The sequence below is a fragment of the Kryptolebias marmoratus genome, linkage group LG8, assembly GCF_001649575.2.
Source record: "Kryptolebias marmoratus isolate JLee-2015 linkage group LG8, ASM164957v2, whole genome shotgun sequence".
NCBI lineage: Eukaryota > Metazoa > Chordata > Actinopteri > Cyprinodontiformes > Rivulidae > Kryptolebias > Kryptolebias marmoratus.
Window position 1 is genome coordinate 23,717,238 of NC_051437.1, and position 20,564 is coordinate 23,737,801.

Here is a 20,564-nt window from a genome sequence, read left to right on the forward strand (position 1 = left end):
ATTTTTATTTGTTGTCATTTGTAATCATCAAAATTAAACGAAATAAACATTTGAAATATATGAGTTTGTATGTAATGTATGAATATAATATACAAGTTTCACTTTTTAAATGGAATTACTGAAATCAATCTACTTTTCATGATATTCTAATTTTATGACCAGCACCTGTATAAGCATTTGTAAGCAAGTATTTTATTGTATCTAAAACTACTCTTTTTATTATTTTCCCCATCTTTAAGAGCCTCTTATCTGCTCCCTGTTGCACCCGACTGCTTTGAAAAGCTTCAGGTTCAGCTGTTTTTGGTTTCCACCAGATGATAAATACCTTTCCTGCAGGTAATTGACCAGCCTTCTGTGAGCAGCAGCAACATGGAGCAAGTCCAGTGCATCATTGTCTCTGTTTCCATTTTATTTAGGAATACAGATACAGACTAAAACATTAGACAGTTTCGGATCAAAGCTGCTGTCAAACTGCAGCTAATAACTTCCTTGTCGGTTCTTCGTTTTTACAAAGGAGAAAGAAGTAAGATTTTAGCACAGACCATACATTTATTGTCCTCCTCCCTACATGGAAGTTTGCTACTGAACAGCTTGCTCAAGGACAAAACAAATTCAAGGACAACTCGTATGTCTGAGCCCTGTTCCTATTTAAACTGTGCTGTTTCAAAACAGAGTCTTCTATCTCCTCTTCATAAAACCACTGATGAAGTCTGTCCACTTATCTAAATATTCTGAGCTATTTGAGAAAAACTGAAAAAGAAAAAAAAGTATGATTGTGAACGTCATGCTGACATTTTGTTGGACAAAACAAAGCAAGTACATTTTGCAGTGGCAGCACCCAAACTCTGGAACAACTGGCCCCTTGATATTCAAAATGCAGCGTTTATCCAGTCTTTTTAGTTTTGTTTGTTTGTTTTTTTAGTTTAACATGCTTTAAAAATCAAATTGACATTGACATTCAGTATTATTAAGGGATGAAGGCCAAAGAGGAGATATGTGGATGCAGTTAGAGAGGACATGGGGGTAGCTGGAGTGAGGACAGAGGACGAAGAGGACAGAGTTAGATGGAGGAGGATGACTCGCTGTAGCTACTTGTGAAAAGGGAACAGCCGAAAGACAAAGAAGAAGACAAGGAAAGACCTAGTATTCCTTGAAGGGATGCATACCGCCCACCAGCGTTCATGCCGGAGTGTTAGACTACAATCATCTTAAGTTGTAGCTGTTTTGTTTATCCCGACCTGTTGGGATATCATGAGACGCCCTGCTCAGAGTACAGTATGCACTGTGGAAGATTTTCACCTATTAATGCATGAGTTTTTAGTCATTTAGTCATTATAAATATAATATTTATCAGCGCATTTAGTTCCAAAAATAACTCCCAGTTTATGAGCAAAGAGTTAACTGGAACTGACTGGTAAAACTGGAAGCAGAGGCTCTGAAATGCACCTGGGCTAAACTCAGACAGGCAGCCAAAGCAACTCGATCAAATCACTGTGTTATTGGCAAGTGTTCCCTCTGGATGGCAGGAGGGTTTTATCCACTGACTCAGCCTCTCATCCAGATTAGTTGGGAGGAGTGAGTCACCTGGAGTGCACGTTTAAGGACAAGTGTGACAAACCAGGAAGCTCACGAAATGTCGAGCACGGAGCTTGAAAGCACATTTTGCTGCCTGATTTTATGAAAACAAAGAGCTGTGCTGCCTCCTCCTCCTACGCCTGTCTCTCAGAGAAGTAAAATAACTTTTAGCGTTTGACGGTAACTTCCCAGGAGGCCTTATCAGGACGAAACTGAGCTGAGAGATGAATATGCTGGCAAAATGAGTCGGGATGAGCAAATTAAGTAAAAATATTGATTTTTGCCAACTAAAATAGCATACAATCTTCCTAATCTGCATTCAAATCATTATATCTAACAGGTGTGTTTTCAGAAATAATCCTCTGTCTTATAACTCTTGTATTTGTCTTATATTCTGGCTGCTGTAGCACCAGGGAAATCCCTTCATATAATGCTTGGCATCCTTGTAAAGCTTAGGGATTCCTCTTTTTAAATATAGGGCTAGAATTCTCAGTGACATCACTCAAGACCAGAGCTATTCAACTGGCGGCCCAGGGGCCACATCTGGCCAGCGGGTGAGCTGAAAAAATCTGAAATGACAAATATTTACATCAGAGAGGTGATCCTGTTATATGGATGATCTATGATAGGGCTTTACAGCTCAGTCAGTGAATTCATTTAAAATAAAAGTAGATCTTAAATCATAAACTAAATTTAGGTAAAATCAATATTTGCCTGGACTGTTGGCTTTCAGTATCTGTGGCCTCCTGAGCCCTGCTCTTGTCCAACCTCAAAAACAAAACCAGCTAGGTGAAAAATCACCAAATTTCAACAAACTGCGTATCATCTTGAAGCTTTTGAGAAGAAAAACTTGAAAATAATAAACTCTGATTTTGCCAATTTGCCAGCAATGATCACAAATAGGATTAAATTTATTTTTTTTCCTTCCTGATTCTCTGAACAAAATAATAATAATAGCCTTTCCTGCATAGGATCAGTAAAGTATCCACCCATCCATTCATTTAAAAAGGTCAGAGCATCTTTAGTTGCCGGCTGATTTGTGAAAGACTGACATTTCTGTAGCTCTGTAATAAACAATGAAATGTATACTAAATATATGTTACTAAATATACCCCCACATTGTTCTGTGTATTTTATGCAATACATTTTTAGCAATAGTGTATTTTATATCAATATTTCTAGTTTTAGTAGGCTATCACTGCTTTTGTGTTAAATTCTTTTATTCTTGCTGTTGTCTGTGTGACGTAACTGCTGCTGCGGTGACCCTGAAACGTCCTGCAGAGGATGAATGACGTATTCTTCATCATCATCATCATCATCATCTTCTTCTTCTTCATCATCATCATCATCCTCATTTCTCCGCGCTTCTGATGTCATGTGTTTTAATGACGTAACAAAGCCGAGCATCAAAGGCCCTCTGACACGTCATCGAAGCCTTTACCTGCGGCTTCCCTCAGAAAGCCCTCACTTTACAAAGTTCACTCTTCACGGACGCACTCGACGCTCTGTAGAAGCACTTTGACGCTTTTTGATTTTAGCTCACAGTAAGAAAAACTAGTTTAGCACAAAATGAAAATGCCGACTTCCTTTTTCCAGACGGTCAGACGCAGCCTCCAAGGAGCCGCTGCGGTTTCTGACTTTCGCCGCGACGCTGCGAGTGCTGACTAAATGTGGCGCCGTCGGTCAGGGGGACCTTCCTGCGGAGGGAGAAGTCGCCTTCCTCAAGGATTTAGTCTCCCGGACGATGAAGGGGCTCACCGCGCCCGACAAGTTTCAAGCCGACGCGAAACGGATGAAGAAAATGTGCAAGAAGTCCGTCCAGGAGCTCCGGGACCTTTTCACCCTGAAAGAGCTCCGACAGGTGGTCCGAGATCAAGACCAGCGAGTCGGAGCCAAAGTGGTGGAGATTTTGCACAGAGCCATCGAAAGGCTTCTGGAGAAAATTGTGAAATGGGCACGCACTGTGGCGTGGACCAAGGCAATTCTGTATGTAGGAGGGATTATTTTATACACTGTGGGCATCTTCTTATTTATTGCCTGTTTTTTTTGTGACTCTTTAAAGAGGAGCAGGACCTGTTCAGACTTTAACCCCATAATCTGCACAGGAACGAGAAAATTCATCACCCCCAGAACCATCTAAAGAAATCAAACTGTCTGGGGCTTTTCCCTGGACCCTCCAGTTCCCCCACATCCACTTTCTGTTAGAAGGAAGTTTAAGTTATTTTACAAGAACTCATCTTTAGATACCAAATATGTACAGTTAGTGAAAATGAGAGTGTGTTTTCTGCTTTTTATTGAACTGCCGTTTGATAAAAGCAGAGATGTTCACACGTGAAAACCTTTCCTAAGTTTCTGTGAGCTGGGACTCCAGAACTCCTCCGGCCCGTTCATCAGTGGTTGGTGCTGTTGTCTCACAGCAAGCAGGTCCTGGGTTCGAGCCCCAGCTTGGACCCGGGCCTCTCTTTGTGTTTATGTGGGTTTTCCCCGGTTACTCCGGTTTGTCCCACAGAAACAAAATCATGCATGATTCGGCTACCTTCAGGCCCAGGCCTGGTTAAATAAAGTATTCCTTTAGAATAGAAATTGAAACCTTTGTAATGTTTCGTATTTATCTACAAACAAAAAAAGAAATAAGGTCACAATAAGTCAACATCTCACACCGGGTTAACGGCCAAAGACTCAAAGCTTTGGCCGTTTTTAAACAAGATTAAAAATCATTAGTAGATTTTTTTATGTCTAAAAATAAACAAGAGCTTCAGAACATCAGCAGCAGATCACTGACTGCTTCTGGTGGAGTTACCACCTGTTTGTGAGCTCAGTTCTGACATGAAATGATCCCAACACCTGAAACTGTGTATCTAAAAAGCACAATTATGTTCATAAATTGTAGGTTTTTCTTTACACATCTGTGGAGACAGCCCTGTCTCATTCTGTCAGAATGATGACTTTCTCTTCTCTTTAACTTTCAAACACTTAACAAACAGCAGCAACATCAAACAAATTGCTGTACAATAAAAAAGTATGCAAAGTTTAAAAAGGTGTTACCTTATACTACTATTTTATTAACTTCTACACTGAGTCACTTTAAGATGAAATGGTTACTTAAAAAGATTTATGATTTTATGTTTAACAAAACACTACCTGTGTTTAAAGACAGTCTGATCTGTTACATTATGTTTCATGTAAAACATAAAAGTAATGCAAAATTTAAAAAAGGCGTTCACTTAAACCACTTTAAAGGTTTTAAATTTACACTGCATTCAGACACACTGAACTCATTCTGTTCTACAACACACAAATTGTTTCGATGCAACTATTTTTTGTGTAAATAACGAACCTGTAAAATGGTAACGACAGTGTGAAAGTTTATAACACTGCATTAATGCTCTAATATTTTGAGGGCTTGAATTGTTTTATATGGATGAAATCTGCTCTTGAATTTGCTTCGATCTAAAACTATAAACTGAGATTGTATACCGCAATTTATGATGTGTGTCAAATAAATGTCCGCAGAATAAATAATTAACCAAACAAATAAATGACAAATCAGTAAAGATGTGTTCATCAGATGTTTGGGTTTACGCCTGCTTCTTCTCTGAACGAACAGGGAGCTAAATCCAGCCTGCTTGAATTATCTGCTCTTATGAAAGTTGAGCAGTAAAACTGCAAACTCCAAACTTCACACTAATCCTTCAAAATAAGGGCTTACTGCTGTCAGAAAACTGCAAAGTGACCCTCTGTTCTTACATAATAAGAGTGAAAATGTGAAGTTTGGAAAAGTGAAAGCCTTGTGAAGATAGAAGTCTGCAGAACACAACAAATGTTTGTGTTTTGTTCTTCTAAAAAACATAAAAATACAAAATACAGACCAGTACATACCGGGTACACACCAGGCTGTATTAGGCTATATTTTTCAGGATGTATTGCTACCCAGTTTATAAAACACATGGTTAAAATTCACCATTATCTTCATTTAGCGATAGACCTTTTGTGTCTGTGTGAAAGCAGCAGGAAAATCATAAAATAACCTAACTCCTGCCCTGAATTTCATTTTAACCTGTGCAAGTACATGAACAGTTTTAAAGACAATCATCCTTATTGGGAGAAAAAACAAATATTACATGATCAAGTCCATTTCTATACCTGTGTTGTTGTTTGGCTAAACTGTGAATGTCAAGCATTTCTGCACAATAAGCTCAGCAGTTTCCAACCTGGACCTGAGTAGATCCATAGCAGGTGAAATGTATTCTGCTAACATTTTAAAGTGGCATTTTGAAGTAGCAGAAATGTTACGCAACACTCCTCGTGTCCACGATGATGCACTCCGATGTTGATTTATTTCAGAGATTGAAGTGACAAGTGGAGAAGTGAATGATAAAGTGTGCTTTCAAAACCTTTTTGTTTTTTTTATTGTCATTCTGGAGAATTTGTTGACAAATGTTTCCATCAAACTCTGACGATGATCAAGTGGGATGTTATTCTTTTTCTTATGCAACCAAGGCCCTCTCTGGTACAGACACTACATCATTAAATATCACCCGCCACCCAAGGCAAAGGCGGGGTGATGATGTTTTTGCCCGTGTTTGTGTTAAATTGCGTGTTTCTCTGTCGCTTTACCAAAATATCTCATAAACCAGTGGATGGATTTTAATGAAACTCTCAGAATATAATCGTTGGCTGTACCTCTGCAACTGATTAACTTTAAGGTTCAACCCAATTCAAGAAGGTCACCACAGCTAATCAACATTAGCCTACTCAAAATTGCTATTTTCAGTTAATTTTACAGATATTAAGTTCAAATTTGGTGTGGTAGTAGCACGTACTCCAAACACTAACAGCGAGATCAAGCGAGGTCTTGCAATACTGCATGAGACTGTGCATAATGTTAGTTTCAAGGTTTGACCAAATGGCTACAACTCCATCATTTCTCAGCACAAGATGATGTTATAGTCTCAAACTAAAAGGCTGCTGGTGATATGTATTCCTTCAAGGAATGCGAGGCCTTTAATTAGATGTGGCGTACAGCACAGCTAAAAAAACAAAAAAAAAAACAAGAGACACTTCAGGTGAAGAGAAAAGCTGTGAAAAATCACGCAACAGCAGCAGAGGCGAGGAGTAACTTAGCTTAGCAACTTGTTCTGAAACGGATAAAGAGGGAGCTAAAAAGGGAATCAGAGTAATCAGAGGGGTAAAATTGCAGTTTGAAACTTTCAGCTACCAAAGGCTGAACAGCAATATGTGCAAGTGTGTGTGTGTGTGTGTGTGTTTGACACAGAGAGAGCTGACACATAATGAGGTGCAAAAAAAAAAAAAAAGGAAAAAAAAAGCCAACGCTGCATTGTTCTGAGAACAAAATAATAATAACAGCGGTGACTGGAGGCGGGGGGAAATCCAATTACAGTAGTTGTTGTTACTCCCTCTGCTGGTGAACAGCCAGGAGGGACAAAAGAACTGATTTGCCCAAATTTCACCCAAAGCTTAAGTAGCTCTTCACCCTTTGCCCTTCTTCAGTGGAAGCACACACATACATGCACGCTCCAGGGCCTCAGTAATAGATGCTGATTATGCTATGGACTGAAAGCTTAAAACGCCATGAGGGGGGATTTAAGCACACAAAGCTTATATTAAACACATAACCATAAGGGTTTTAACACTAAAACATCTAGTTTGGCCATAAAGGACAACAGAAGTGGGCTTTGTTTTTTATAAATCCTTGTAAGAAACTAATTAAATTCAGTGAACGAATAGATTTCAATGTGATAACAGAGAGGGTTTTTATTTTTATTTTTCCTATTCCAAGACAATTAGGAAATCTCAGGCTCATCTCAAATTAACTCCTCAGTTCTTGTAATTTAATGGTGACATATCATGATCAGGGCTTGCTGTCTAAGCACAACTGCACCATTTTTTTTTTCAAACTGAGCATCTATGCTGCTCTGTTTAAATGTTGAGTGCGCACTGACACAGGGGCCTCCTTCAGTGCTGCATAATGATGGCACCATCTGACAGATTTGACCCCTACATTCAACAGACCTGGATGCTGGTGACATAACATTATACCTGCCGCATATAAAACCACCCACTCACCTCTTATTCATCTCCATTTAAAAGGACAAATATACAAATAAATATATATACATAGAGAGAGAGAGAGAGAGAGAGAAACAAACCTTCACAAGCGCCATATGTAAATATTGTCGTCAGGTTTGTGCGCCAGAGGCAAAGCGGAGAACAAAGCAGACTCTGCGTTTGGGGACTTTAACAAGAACGTGCAGCTAAACATAGAGCATTTTAAATTGCCCTGCAGCTTAAAGACTACAGTGTGCTCATATTGATAAGTCGTGGGAGGTGATGCGCAACAAGGACGGATATAACTGGTGCGATTTTAGCCCGAAAGAGCACGAGTTTTATCTGTTTTAAAAGTCACATCAGCTGCAGTATTCTGTGAGATCTGCACATTCTGCGTCTTGGCGCCAGGTCTGGACTTTGATTTTATGTAAACTTGTTATCCCGACATGTTGGAGCGCTTTGCTTTGAGGGAAGAGGAGCGAGGCTGCTCTCACCTGGTGAAAATATCCCTCCCGACGAGCAGCACGGCAAGACTCGACAGCAGGAAAGTTGGGATCTCCATTCCACTCCCTATTTCATTAAAAATGCGTTGTAGAAAGAAAAGTTTCCCCACGGTAAAAAAAGAAAGTCGACGACAAAAAAAAGGGCCCAGCTGAGTTTATTTATTCGTGTGATTGTATTTTGTCTTCGTGATCCATCACTGCGGTGCAGAAAGTAAAGTGTTGAGCTGCTGCTGCTGCCGGTGATGATGATGATGATGATGCTGATGAAGCTGATGTTGGCCCCATCGTGAGATCTTTCATCCCTGCGCGTCCCGGAGCGCACCGGAGCGGAGCGCACCTGAGAAAATAATTTTTTTAAAAAAGAAAAAAAACTCCCGGTCCGACCGCAGCAGTGAGCTGATCCAAGCGCCTCCTGTCATCCAGCAACACGGCAGAGAGAGAGACTGAGGGAGGAGAGGANAAGGGGGCGGGGGGGAGGGAGTGGGAGACTCACTAATCTGTACATCTCTTCTTGCTTGGTCTCTGAACACCAGATTGAATCTGGCCACGGAGGGCGCGAGGGGGGGCATGACACCAACATATGACTTCCATGAAAGCTAGACGGATGTTCTGTTCCTTCATATAAATCCTGACTGGTTATTAAAATAACTCCAGGGCTTTGCCAAAACTTAGGTGTTTTTTATAAGCCTGTTAGGGAAAACATAATCGTCTCTGTGTCTTGTTTTATGTTGAACTTTACGTGTTGGTTTTTGTAGTATTATGTTGTATTTTAAACTGTAGGCCTAATTTATGATAATCCAAGCTTTCTTCTCCCTTTTATTTATCTCATTTCATATCATATCATATCATTTTATCTTATTTCATCTCATTTCATTTTGTCTCCTCTCATTTTATCTGCTCTCATCTTAACTAACCTAATTTTATCTCATCTTATTTTATCTTATTTCATCTTATTTCATTTAGTCTCTTCTTGTCTCATCTCATTGTATCTGCTTTCATTTAATCTAATCATTTAATCTAATTTCATGTCATTTATTTCCTAATTCATCCTGTCTCTTCATGTCTAATCTCATTCTATTTCATTTTATCTAATCTGAACTCATTTTATCTCATTTGTTCTAATCTGGTCTCATGCAAATACATGTTTTACATCTTGTCTTAGCTTAGCTTAGTTTAGCTTATTTTAGCTTATTTTAACTTAGTTTATCTTATATAAAAGCCATCCACATGAACCTAAGGAGTTGTGAATGTGTTCTCTTGAAACCTTTTTGGTGAAAATACACCTTTCAACATGTTTTACATTGCATCTCCACTGGTGGTGAAAAAATCCAGGATCACATGAATCTCAATTTTATTATGCTTTTGATCAATGATCAATATATTTTATCACTTTACACCCATCCTTCCAACCTATAGTGATGCAAGTCTTGTGAACACACAGATCAGTCTATTTCTGTCTAAACCTATAAAGACACTCAAAGCCACATTTTTAAGAGGTTTACCGTAGTCTCCAGAGGAATTGGGAAAAGATTAAATATCAGTAAAGTAGAAACAATCCACACACAAAGAAAACAGATTAAACTGTAAAAGTTGCAGCATGAAGCACGACTAAAAATAATGGAAATCCTCATGCTAGTTCCCCTTCCTTTTTTGACTTTACAGACTTTCAACAATCAAACAATTAAAGGAATAAGATTATGACAAATGAACCCAGCTGTATGAAGCTTAAAAACAGAAAGCAGCAACAATGAATGTTGCATCAGCTGTCAAAAGAAACACGGTGGTGATCCAAGTGGATCAGAAATAAACAAATAAATAATATGAGTCAAACAGAATAAATGCACGGTTTGTTGGTGCAGTAAACTTTATACATTTGCAGTGAACAACAGAGTAATTAAGATGATGTTTTCACAATTCATCAGTTCCCTTTCTGAAAGCTTGGGGAGAGACAGATTAAAGATGATAATCACCATTTTTTATGTAATCCCCATTTTGCAGCTGAAATCACACAGTTACAGTGGACAAGCATGGAGCAGAGAGTCATTATTCTGATTCACTTGTCTGACATGTGACATGTCGCATGTTACATTTTCATTATATTATGTCTTGGCAAAACCTCTCTCTCGTTACACCAATGAGTAAACCTTCAGTGTTTAGTTTACAAAATTTGAACACTGATTAAATTTAACAAGATTAACACATATAAGTTTTGAGACCCTGCCCTTTTTTCTGTCTCCAAGTTTGCAGGCTTTTATGTTTTTTTTATGTGTAGTTTCAGAGGTGTTCAGTGTAAACACAGCGGTGCACCTATCCTGCTTTCTGGTGTCTCATCATTGACAAAAGGAGGCTTGAAGTCAGTGACTTTAAATTATAAATAAATAATTTTTTTCCCATCTTTTCAATATTCCACTAAGATTTAAACTGCAGTTTTTTGATAAGCAAACACTGGTCTGCAGCCAGTGTTTAGCTCACTGTATGTCAACTAATAAAAAAATAAAATCATTTATTCTGTCACATTCTTTTTGTCTCTTTCATAGTGATTTCCTCTGATTAAAATAAACAAAACTATTATAGTCTTTAAAAGGAACTTTTAGCCTATTTTTTAGCTATTAAAATGATATGACATAAGTCTACTTCTGAAGCAAAGTCAGGTCTCAAGTGTGAATCAAATGAAGCAAACAAAAAACTGCATGACTGATGATTTATAATTTTCTCTGAATCTACTGGTATTGTTTGTTTTCCTGTGTGTAGCTTCACAATAAAAGTATGAAATTTAATTAATGTTAAAAACCTTTTTATTTACCAGCGTAAACAGTTACACATTAACTGCTGAAATGATGTAAATGTCGATCCCCTTATATTTAACGGCTACTGGCTCATTTTGGTATCTATTAAAAATTACTTGGACAAACAAACACTGTTTTATCACACGTAAACAGTTGATTTCGGATATTTTGTGTGGACAGTGAAGGCAGCGTTAAGGCCCGCCCCCCCTCGTCGTCCCGTCTCCATGGTAACAGTAACAGTTAGAGGCTTTAACTCGCTTCGGAGGAAAAGTAGTTTGTAAAACTGAAGAAAATCCTCAGTAATACAGGTACAGGTTTCGTCAAACGTGTTATTTTAAACTGATATTTACTTAAATTACATTTAACTTAAAGTCGTCATTAGTTTTTTGCTGTTTAATTAGTGTTTAATATTCGGACAACGGACTGTTTCTTATAATGTTCAGCCGGTCCATCAGCTGTCAGTCAGCAGTTAAGGCCCGCCCCCCGCGTTCCGTCTCCACAGCAACAGTAACAGGTCTTGGAGGATTATAGCTGCGGGAAAAAGTTTGTAAAAGTAAAGAAAATCCTTGGTTAGAGGAGTAAACATTTGTTAAATGTTTTCCTCTAAGATGGTATTATTTTAAACGCGTTAAAACGTCAACTCGTCATTAGTTTTTCTGCTTAGTTTTCTGAGCTATGCTAGGTTTAACTTAGGCGTTAGCTAGTTAGCAAACTAGCCGAGCCTTGGGTCAGTACAGGGCAGCTTTAACCGTATTCATGTCTGTGGCTTTAACTAGGTTTTCACGAATCAAGCTATTCAGTGCGCAACCACATGTTAAGGTTTGTTTTTTTGTAGCTTGTTGTCAAGTATCCCCCAAAGGCAAGACGGTCAGCTTCCTTCGACTATAAGGTGTGTGTTTGTTTTTCAGAAATAAGGCTAAAATGGAAACTGAAGACAAGGAAAGCTCAGCTGATGAGACGTCAGAGAAGTCTGTACCTCTGGATGTTTACCACAGGAGCAGTGATGATACTGAGGGTGACAATAAGCTTTTGTTACTGCCTACTAGTTAATCACAACCAAACACATCCATTTACACAAACCTGCTTTGCTCTGCCTACAGCTGTACAGACATTTAGTAAAATTGTACCTGAAATTAGAGAAATGAGAATATCAATATGTCCTTTACATGTATTTCAGGTTGTGGTCCAGGACAGGAGACCTTTGAGGATGAAGAGGTTGACCTTTCTTCTGATTTGGAGTGGTTGGAAGAATTGTCTGAGTGGGTATTTCTAATTTTATATGACCCATATGAGATGAAAAATGTTTAAATGATAGTGCTTATGTAGCCCTGAATACATTAATTTCTCCCCTAGTTTATAGTAGATATTCCTGTGGCTCAGTGGAATTATCAGTGTAAAAAACAAAACTTTATATTATCTTTTTTATTGTTTTTCCTTTATTGATTGTTCATATTTTCCACATCATACCCCTGGGGGCTAGCAGTCACCCCAAGCACAACTTTAGTATATTTTTTTGTGCATATGCCATGTAGATTTTGCATTAAATTTAAAATTTGCATCTTTTTTTCTTTTAATATGTCCTCTTTAATCCGCCCCAAGGGAGAGCGATGATGATGGTGACCTTGTGCTTGGGGCTGATAGTGGCAAGAAGAGGAGTTATGCAGAGACAGCACGGATGTTCCAGCTGAGACGAAACCTGGACCAGCTGGACTGCTTTCATCGACAGAAGGAGCATGACGTGCAAAAAGCCAGGTCTGAACTTGGCAACAACAGATTTCTAGAGCTGAAGTGCCTCTTTAACCCTGATAAAAATTTATGGGCCTCCTGGACTCCTCAGAAACTTGTTTAGAAATAACACTGCCTGTCTCTTTGTTACAAGTCTTTGCTGCATGTTTTCAGTTTCCATAAGGACTTTTCTTTTCTGATTGTTTTTCCGATTTCCTGCGGTCTTTCTTCCCTTGCCCTTGTCACACAGGGCCAATCATTTCTGTTCCAATTGATTCAGCAATTTGTGGGAAATCATTTCAGCTGAAAAGAGAACATTTCCCATAATGTCCTCTCTCCTCACTTTTCTTCCCTCTTTTTATTTGTCTGCACCGTGAGCCATTAGGCGCCTGATGAACTGTGATGCAGTCCCCATCAAAAATGTCAGTCATCATCCTTCAGCACCAAGCAGGAATGGTCAGCGAGGAGCTTTAGTGCTCTGTGAATAAACATCAGTTTAATGGGGCCTAAGCACACCTGGCTTTTACCCAATATGCAGCTCTTACATTACAGCGTGCAACAATTTTCTTTTATGACAGTTTTCCTCCCAAAACACAGATTGTTGTTTTCCACACTATTAGCCTGTAAAAAGAACATTGGGTGTTTCAGAGCTTTGGAGATAAGTGCATCCTTTTATAGCGTCTTAATATCTTTGTTGAATTACTTTATTATCCTACTGAATCACCTCCTTTATGTTGCAGTGGCTACAAGAAAATCTATACCCTTGATGTACTTTATTTTCTCTATGTCCACAGTATAACTTGGGTTTTTTATTGAAATGTTTTACTAGGGAAAAGTTGAAACTCTGTCATCAGACTATTGAAAGTTTGCTGCAACAGAGGGACAACTTGGAAAAGAAAATAGATCAGCAGAAAACAAAAGATAACAGGTAAATGGGGGGGTCCTATTTACACATCCAAAAATGAATAAAGAATAAAAAATAACAGTAATGTGTATGTCCTTTCTAAGCACATCTGTGTTTTTTGTTGTTGTTTTTGTTTTGCTAACTTTAGTATTTCTTTGCCTTTTTTATTTGGCAGCGTGGCGCTGTTTCGATTGCGAGCCCAGCATAAACAGTTGTGTCAACAGCTTCAAAATGAGGAAGAGTTGGAGGGCCAAATCCAAACTGAACTAATGCAACAAGAGTGAGTTCTAGATGAAGATGGATTGGCAGGTCTTTTTTAACACAGTATTGTATTAAAAAGGCAGTCCTCTAATTTCTTTTGTTTCAACCACAGCTTTAACACGACGAGAATAAACACAAATGCCAGAAAACGATAGCAAAAACATAAAATCGCCCTCATAAATTTTGTCTCTGTGCACTCTGAAGTAGAATTCAAATTTACCATGTTTTGTTGCTCCTCAGACTGGAAGTGAATGAAGTGGAAGTGGAGCTTGGCATGGTTTCCTCACTTCGACAGGTGGTGCAGGAGGAGGAGCAGGAGTTCCAGGTCCTCAAAGCCCAGAAGGCAGCGTCAAGGTTGCAGCAAGAGAGAAAAGTTAGCCAGAACCTGCAACACAAGATGAAGCTTCTCAGAGAGTAGGAACAGCGGAAATGATTATAATTCACATTACATTTTTCTACTGCTTTATTATGCTCACACTGTGATATCTCTTTATAATTACACAGTATTGGAGTAATGTCTGTTATTGTGTTTTGATAGTAAACAGGAAGCAATGCTAAAAAAGGAGAAAACTGAATGTCAGAGAAAAATTGAAGAGGGTCGACGAAGCCAGAAGACAGCTGCCAAGTACTTGAAACAGACAATTAAAAGGTAATCAGCTTTTATTTGTCAACTGTATCATAATGGAATAAATTCATTGTCCCAGAAACGTTTTTGGAGAATCGACCTGTCCTATTGATCATTCACTTTTACTGGCAAAGTATATTAAATATAGAGTAGATATAACACTGAAAAGTACAAACTGATGCACAAAAGTTGATGAGTGTTTAGCTTATCACATCTGAAAAGAAACAATAGAATTCATGATGTTTACCAAAAAAAAAAAAAAAATGCATATTGGCACCTGAGCAACTTCTTAGACAATTCAGTGGCTGTTGATTTATCGGAAAAGTGTATAAAAGATCAGAATGTAAGGCTTTAAAATCAATGTCTAACTTTCTTTTAAAAAAATCTTTTCTACTTTATCCTTCCTGTGGTAAAAAAAAAATTCTTGCTCAACTCCTGAAATTTTTACTTCTGAGCAATAATAGTGTTTTAAGTGTGCTACATTTGTATTTGTTTCCATTTTTTTTCTAGACTGCACCAGCAAGCAGCTGAGAAGGAGCAACAGAACAGGGAGTTCATAGAAAAGAGGATGCAAGCTGTTAGGTCACTGAAATCTAACATAGCAGCCAACCAAGTAAGCACCAGAAGTATACAGTACTTACAGTAAAACTATTATGATATGGATACACTTTTTTTACATGATTAGTAAACCCTTTATATGTTGTAAGATAGTTTGAAGGTAAACAAACTTTTAGATTAAAATTGTAATTACTAATTATGGTGAAAAGTCATACTGTTACAATGAAGCTAAATATAGTTTTTGGGTTTTGGTAATTATACCTGATTACAATTAAGTGTCTTATTTGTTTCATTATTTTTGGATTCAGTATGTCTAATACATATAACACATCCCATAAAGGACCTGGATTTGTTTAAATTATTTGCTCTAAATTCTCCTAATGAAAAGGAATGAAGAACATACCTCATTTTCATGTTTTTGTCGTTAAAAATTAAATGCTGGACTGTGTCTTATTGTTGACAATCTTTATATTCTTGTCATTATGAGTTTGCTGCACTCTGTCTATGACGCTCATTTCTCCTGCTTCACATGAGCTATTTCACTTAAGTCTGTATTTGGTCAAAAAGAGCTTTATTAATTCAGCTTTGCTGCTTAAGGAGAGTCTACAGGTTCAACAAAACAGAGCCAAGGCAGACGCCCAGATGAAAGAACAACAAGAGAGACAACTGAGAGAATCCCTGCAGGCCCAAGGCATCAACAGTTTCAAACATATGCACCGTCTGAAGCAACTAGAGGAGACAAAACGCAAACAGGAGTATGTCCTCTCCTCTCCTCTCTCCACTGCTACATATATGTCCTCTACTCCCACTCCATGCAGCGATGTGTGGGTGTTTTTTCTCTCTGTGTGCAGAGGAATACATGACCCCATTTCAGTATAATGCAGTGTTGTTGATTTACACTTCCCAGGGAATTTGAGGAGAGCCAGAAGTCAAAGAGGGTGGCGATTGTCACAAAGATTCTTCAGGAGGAACAGCTGATGAAGAGCAGGACCAAGAACCAAGCATTGCCTCTCAAACCCTCAACCAGTAACAAGTTTTCATCTTTGAGGAGGAAAAGAGAGAGGCTCTTGTATTACCTTGATCCTTTCCCCCCGTCAGTCGCTGAAGAGACAGCAACAATTGTAAAGGACCCTCTCAAGACCTGAAATGCTATTTGTGAGATGACATTGTTGAATTTCATTGTATGCTTAGTAAAAATGATTTTTTTTTTTTCATTTTGTTTCTGTGAAATTGTCTAGCATTTCAGAAAGTTCAGTGACATCAGGAGCTCTTCATCCACTTCCTCTGATGCTGAGGACCTGGAGGAAATGAGTGAAACCTTTCAGGAAGATGTAGCCCACCAGAGCCTTGCTGACAGCCTTGCTGAGCCTGAATTCACTGGGCTGTGGGAACAAGACTACAAGGTGTGCTAAAACAACAGCCACTTCCAACAAAAAGCAAATTCATACAAGCTACTAAATTTAAGTGGTCATAAATCATGTACCTTTCAGCACACATAATTATTTTGCGGAGTGCAGCAGAAACTCTTGGTACTTGGTGGAACCGTGTGCATTGGGTTGGTCAAATCAGGAAGGGAAGTGACATGAACCTTCTAATGCTCACAGTGAAGCTTATTTCTGGCAGGTGAAAAGAGAAGTAATGGCACCATGTGTCAGGTGAGGTAGCACAAGTCTGTCTAAAAGTTAGCTAGACAAGGCTGTGATGGGATCACACCAGCTGTGATGCCTGTCAGTAAGTTAAAGTTTCAGTCTTTGAGCACTCAGAAGTCCTGACTTCATTAATAAATTATCACTACTTTTAAGTCTTGGAAGACAGCTGTCAATTTGATCTAAACTACACACCTGTAAGGTTTTGTGTCTGTGTCTGCCACAGTTTGGACACCATCGTGTTGACAGAATCTGCCAAAGACAGACAGATAAATATAACAACACTTGCCAAAGTATTAAACTACCTTTGTGGCAGTTTCTGCTATAGTAGGTGTCACCAAGAGCACATTTTCCAATAATGGCACACACATATACACACACACACACACAAGGGGATAATAATACCAGCCAGGCTGTCATAGCTGGTAACAATCATGGATCAATGTTGAGGAAGTGAAGAGTTTCATCAGACTGAGTTTTTTAGGCCTTCTAGTTATGCTTTTTGTGTGAGAGACTGTTTTATTAGTAATGAGGGCCCAAGTATTAGTTAATTGTTTAATTTGTCAAACAGGAAATTAATTCATAGCATCGTTGTCAATCTATTTTTTTTGTTGAAGTCATTTATCAAGTAAATAACCAAAATGACATAAACCTTTAAAGACATTTACAAAGGACTACTGGAAAAGCCTTTTACATAAAAAAATATAACTTACTCTTTAACTAAAAATGATGAAATACACAGATGAAACTATCAAATGGTTGGGCACACCTTTTGATAAAAATAAGTAGGTGGTTGTACATATGAGAATATGTATATTTCTAAATGTTTTTGATCTATATGTAAAGGACTTTTCGATACATGTTGGAGGGTTTCTGCATCAGCCTGCTGCCATGGAGGTGAGTCGGCTGTGTGCCTCATTCAGAGCTCTCACATAGCCGAAATGTGAGGTGACAGGCATCACTTCTCGTTTAGTTGGCGTCTCTTTAGAGTGAACGCAGGGATACAGCTCAGAGATCTGAGCAAGCGACGAGTCAAGTGGAAGTGATTTCTCCTCCTAATGTACAAATCCGACTAATGCCCTCATCGGATTCCTGTTCAGTAGTGTACGAGCACAGTGATGCAAGAAAGCTAATGAGAAGAATGATGAATAAATATATCAAACCTTCAGCTTTTTAAAGAGCCAAACTATACAGATGGAAAAAAAAACTAACTCTGAATAAGACAAATCAGTCACAAATTTTCACCATTTACCAAAGTGTTTCTGTATTTTAGTGCATGTGCATTGCATGTAATGTCTTTTTGTCTCTTGTTTTTTATGAAAAATGATTTAAATGTACAATAAATGCATTTTAAATACATGCTGATTAGATTTTTATTCACCACATAATAGTACAACATGCACAAACTGGGAAATTTGAATTTTGAAAAATTGTATCTTTTTTATTAATATGCTGAAACTCAGATAAAAAAGTATGCAGTGATGTGAAGAAAACAAATAGGATATGTTTATTGTAGACCATTTTAAAAAGTATATATATAAATTACTTTTTTTGTTTGTGAGAATTGTCCTCTGAAGATTAAATTATAAACTCATGCACAACAAAGCAGTGTTTCCTATTTTATATTAGAGCAGCCATAATATGTAGAGAGACAAAAACCAAACAACCAACTGAACAGAAAGAGTAATCTCTTTTAAAAGCTTGATAGAAAAATTGTGTTACACTGGCATGCTGGTTTATATGGAATGAATGTTTTTATTTCTGTTTCAGAAGCTCATCACTGAGAAGGTTACACCGCTTCAAACAGAAGCACAGGAAGAGGAACCTGACACAGCCAGCAGAAAGTTAAATGTGACTTCTAAGAAAGTTCATGAAAAAAAGGTGAAGGGGCCTCCATTTGTCAGTAAACCAGAAGTCGTCCTTTTCAAGGTACCACTCCTGAGTTTTCAGAAAAAGATTACTTAAAGTATGATGAAATCAACTCCAAAAGTTGTTTGGTTTTCCCTCAGGTTTGCCTGAATATTAATAGCAACTGAATAATTTAAAATATTTAAAATGTTCTGTTTTAGGACTTTGAAGTTGGGAAACTGTATAAGAAGAAAATAGTTCTGACAAACATCAGCTACACTGTGAACCACTGCAAGCTCCTCAGGGTCTCCGCTCAACTGAAGGATTTCATCTCTATCAAGTAAGAGTTTCTCATCAGGGACTGGAAACATTTTAGCAGAAACAAACAGTAAACACAAACTCAGACAACTGTGTATACAGGTCTGTAAACACCACAAACTTTAAATTCTTTGTGTGTTCATCTGAATAGAAACTTTTGTTGTTCGTTGTTGAAACAAATGTTTATGGCAAACAGTCCTAAGAAAAAATATCTCATGAAAACTACAACAGTGTTTGAATTTACATTACATTACATAAGTACATGAAACAAATATCTATCTAACCTGACATTGGACTGCAAGAGCTGAACTGATCTTGATTTGTTTAACTTGGTTAAAGAAAATTAAAGTAAAACTTATACTGCCTTAGAAACAGCCCTTTGTCTGTTTGTGGACAGTGTAACAGCTTATATGAAATCTGGACATATCCTCCAGACATGTGCCTTAAACCTGTACTCTTATGGTTGACCAGCTGAATCTTCAAAGTCCAATTGTATAGAAAAAGCCCATCAGCACCCAAACTTATCGAAGGAAGTACTTAACATTGAAGTGTTTATCTTCAGGAGGCGATAGACACTAAAATGAAGAAAAATAAATAAATTAACCACTGTTGTTCATTGGCGTTACTCAGCTCTGATCTATAACTTTTATAACATAAGAGAACCTCACATAACTGATGAAGGAGAAAGTTAAATGACCGCACATAACTAAGTACTGTTGCTCAGTAGCTTTTTTTGTTTTGTTTTTAAATAAACAAAGACAATATTAGTTATTATAAATTCATTTTAAATACAAATGTAACACTAGATTTATGTGTAAGCAACCAACACAGTTTAGAGTTCCCTAAAATTCACTTTATGTTTTACACCTTCAGTTTTTAGATGGAAACATCTGCTCATTATTCAGTTGTTAGAAATGCAAACACAGTTCGTCACTTGTAAAAAAAAACAAAAAATGATGGAACGTGCGCAAAAGCAAAACCTGTCCTCCCACATATGGACGCCAGCTTGGATCACCGCACGCCCAGCTCCTCTTATGAGTCCCAGCTACATGAGTCAGTCGATGTTCCTTCTATCTCCTCTCTCCATGCCTGCCAGCAGCCCACGGGACGAGCAGAGTTGTATTGTTCTCCAGGTCACTCTCTGTGTATCACTTTCCCATTCGCTCTTCCAGGACTTGATGTGGTTACTCCTCTTCTCTCCTCTTTCTGCCTGACTGAATGAGAAGCCTTGTAGGCTACAGAAGGGTCATCTGGAAACTACTGGTGCTGTTCCTGAGCACTGATGCGGGACCACTTGTCTGAACATATCACCTTCTAGTCCTCTAGTCCTAACTCGCATGTAACAGACACGCACTTCCAAACCAAATCTGTGGATGTGCACATACTGTGGAATGCACTTTATATCCTCTCACACTGTTCTGTCTCCCTTTCATGTAACTGGAGTACAGTCACAGTAAAAGGGCTACCTGTTTATCACTATTTCAGAGCAAAATAAAGCACGTGTTTTAGTGAACATTTCTTCTTTCAAAGAAAGAAAATGCTTGGAAGTTTTGGTGTTATCGATACTGTTATATAATTCATGCTGCCCTTTTTAGGGGCATGTTCTCAACCAAACATGCTTGAAGCTGCTACTATAAAACATTCATTGGCCTGAACCTTATTGACTTGACCGCAAAGGCTTAGCTTGGTGTTCAGCAAGACAAATTTAGTTGTAATAATATTCTCTGGTGTAATCTAATGTTCACA

The 20,564-nt window shown here is 38.1% G+C and overlaps 2 protein-coding genes across 3 annotated transcripts in view; one reads left to right on the forward strand and one right to left on the reverse strand.

The window, feature by feature from the left end:
- The window catches only part of gabrd (gamma-aminobutyric acid type A receptor subunit delta), a 24,725-nt gene extending 16,157 nt beyond the window's left edge, over nucleotides 1-8,568 (reverse strand). The window contains exon 1 of the mRNA XM_017411391.2: nucleotides 8,139-8,568. Within this exon, the coding sequence (XP_017266880.1) occupies nucleotides 8,139-8,206 (68 nt within the window). The 5' untranslated portion in view covers nucleotides 8,207-8,568. The remainder of the gene's footprint in view (nucleotides 1-8,138) is intronic.
- A 2,593-nt stretch (nucleotides 8,569-11,161) lies between these two features.
- cfap74 (cilia and flagella associated protein 74) overlaps nucleotides 11,162-20,564 on the forward strand; it is a 41,837-nt gene continuing 32,434 nt past the window's right edge. Inside the window, exons 1-14 of one of the 2 annotated variants that reach the window (XM_017411198.3) lie at nucleotides 11,162-11,241; nucleotides 11,842-11,948; nucleotides 12,111-12,192; nucleotides 12,533-12,685; nucleotides 13,488-13,586; nucleotides 13,738-13,842; nucleotides 14,064-14,237; nucleotides 14,362-14,472; nucleotides 14,959-15,061; nucleotides 15,604-15,761; nucleotides 15,914-16,127; nucleotides 16,245-16,409; nucleotides 18,423-18,581; nucleotides 18,722-18,840. In XM_017411198.3, coding sequence (XP_017266687.2) covers nucleotides 11,855-11,948; nucleotides 12,111-12,192; nucleotides 12,533-12,685; nucleotides 13,488-13,586; nucleotides 13,738-13,842; nucleotides 14,064-14,237; nucleotides 14,362-14,472; nucleotides 14,959-15,061; nucleotides 15,604-15,761; nucleotides 15,914-16,127; nucleotides 16,245-16,409; nucleotides 18,423-18,581; nucleotides 18,722-18,840 — 1,736 coding nt within the window. In that variant the 5' untranslated portion in view covers nucleotides 11,162-11,241; nucleotides 11,842-11,854. Of the gene's footprint in view, nucleotides 11,242-11,437; nucleotides 11,753-11,841; nucleotides 11,949-12,110; nucleotides 12,193-12,532; nucleotides 12,686-13,487; nucleotides 13,587-13,737; nucleotides 13,843-14,063; nucleotides 14,238-14,361; nucleotides 14,473-14,958; nucleotides 15,062-15,603; nucleotides 15,762-15,913; nucleotides 16,128-16,244; nucleotides 16,410-18,422; nucleotides 18,582-18,721; nucleotides 18,841-20,564 lie in introns of those variants that run through there. The other variant, XM_017411200.3, reaches the window with a different exon arrangement.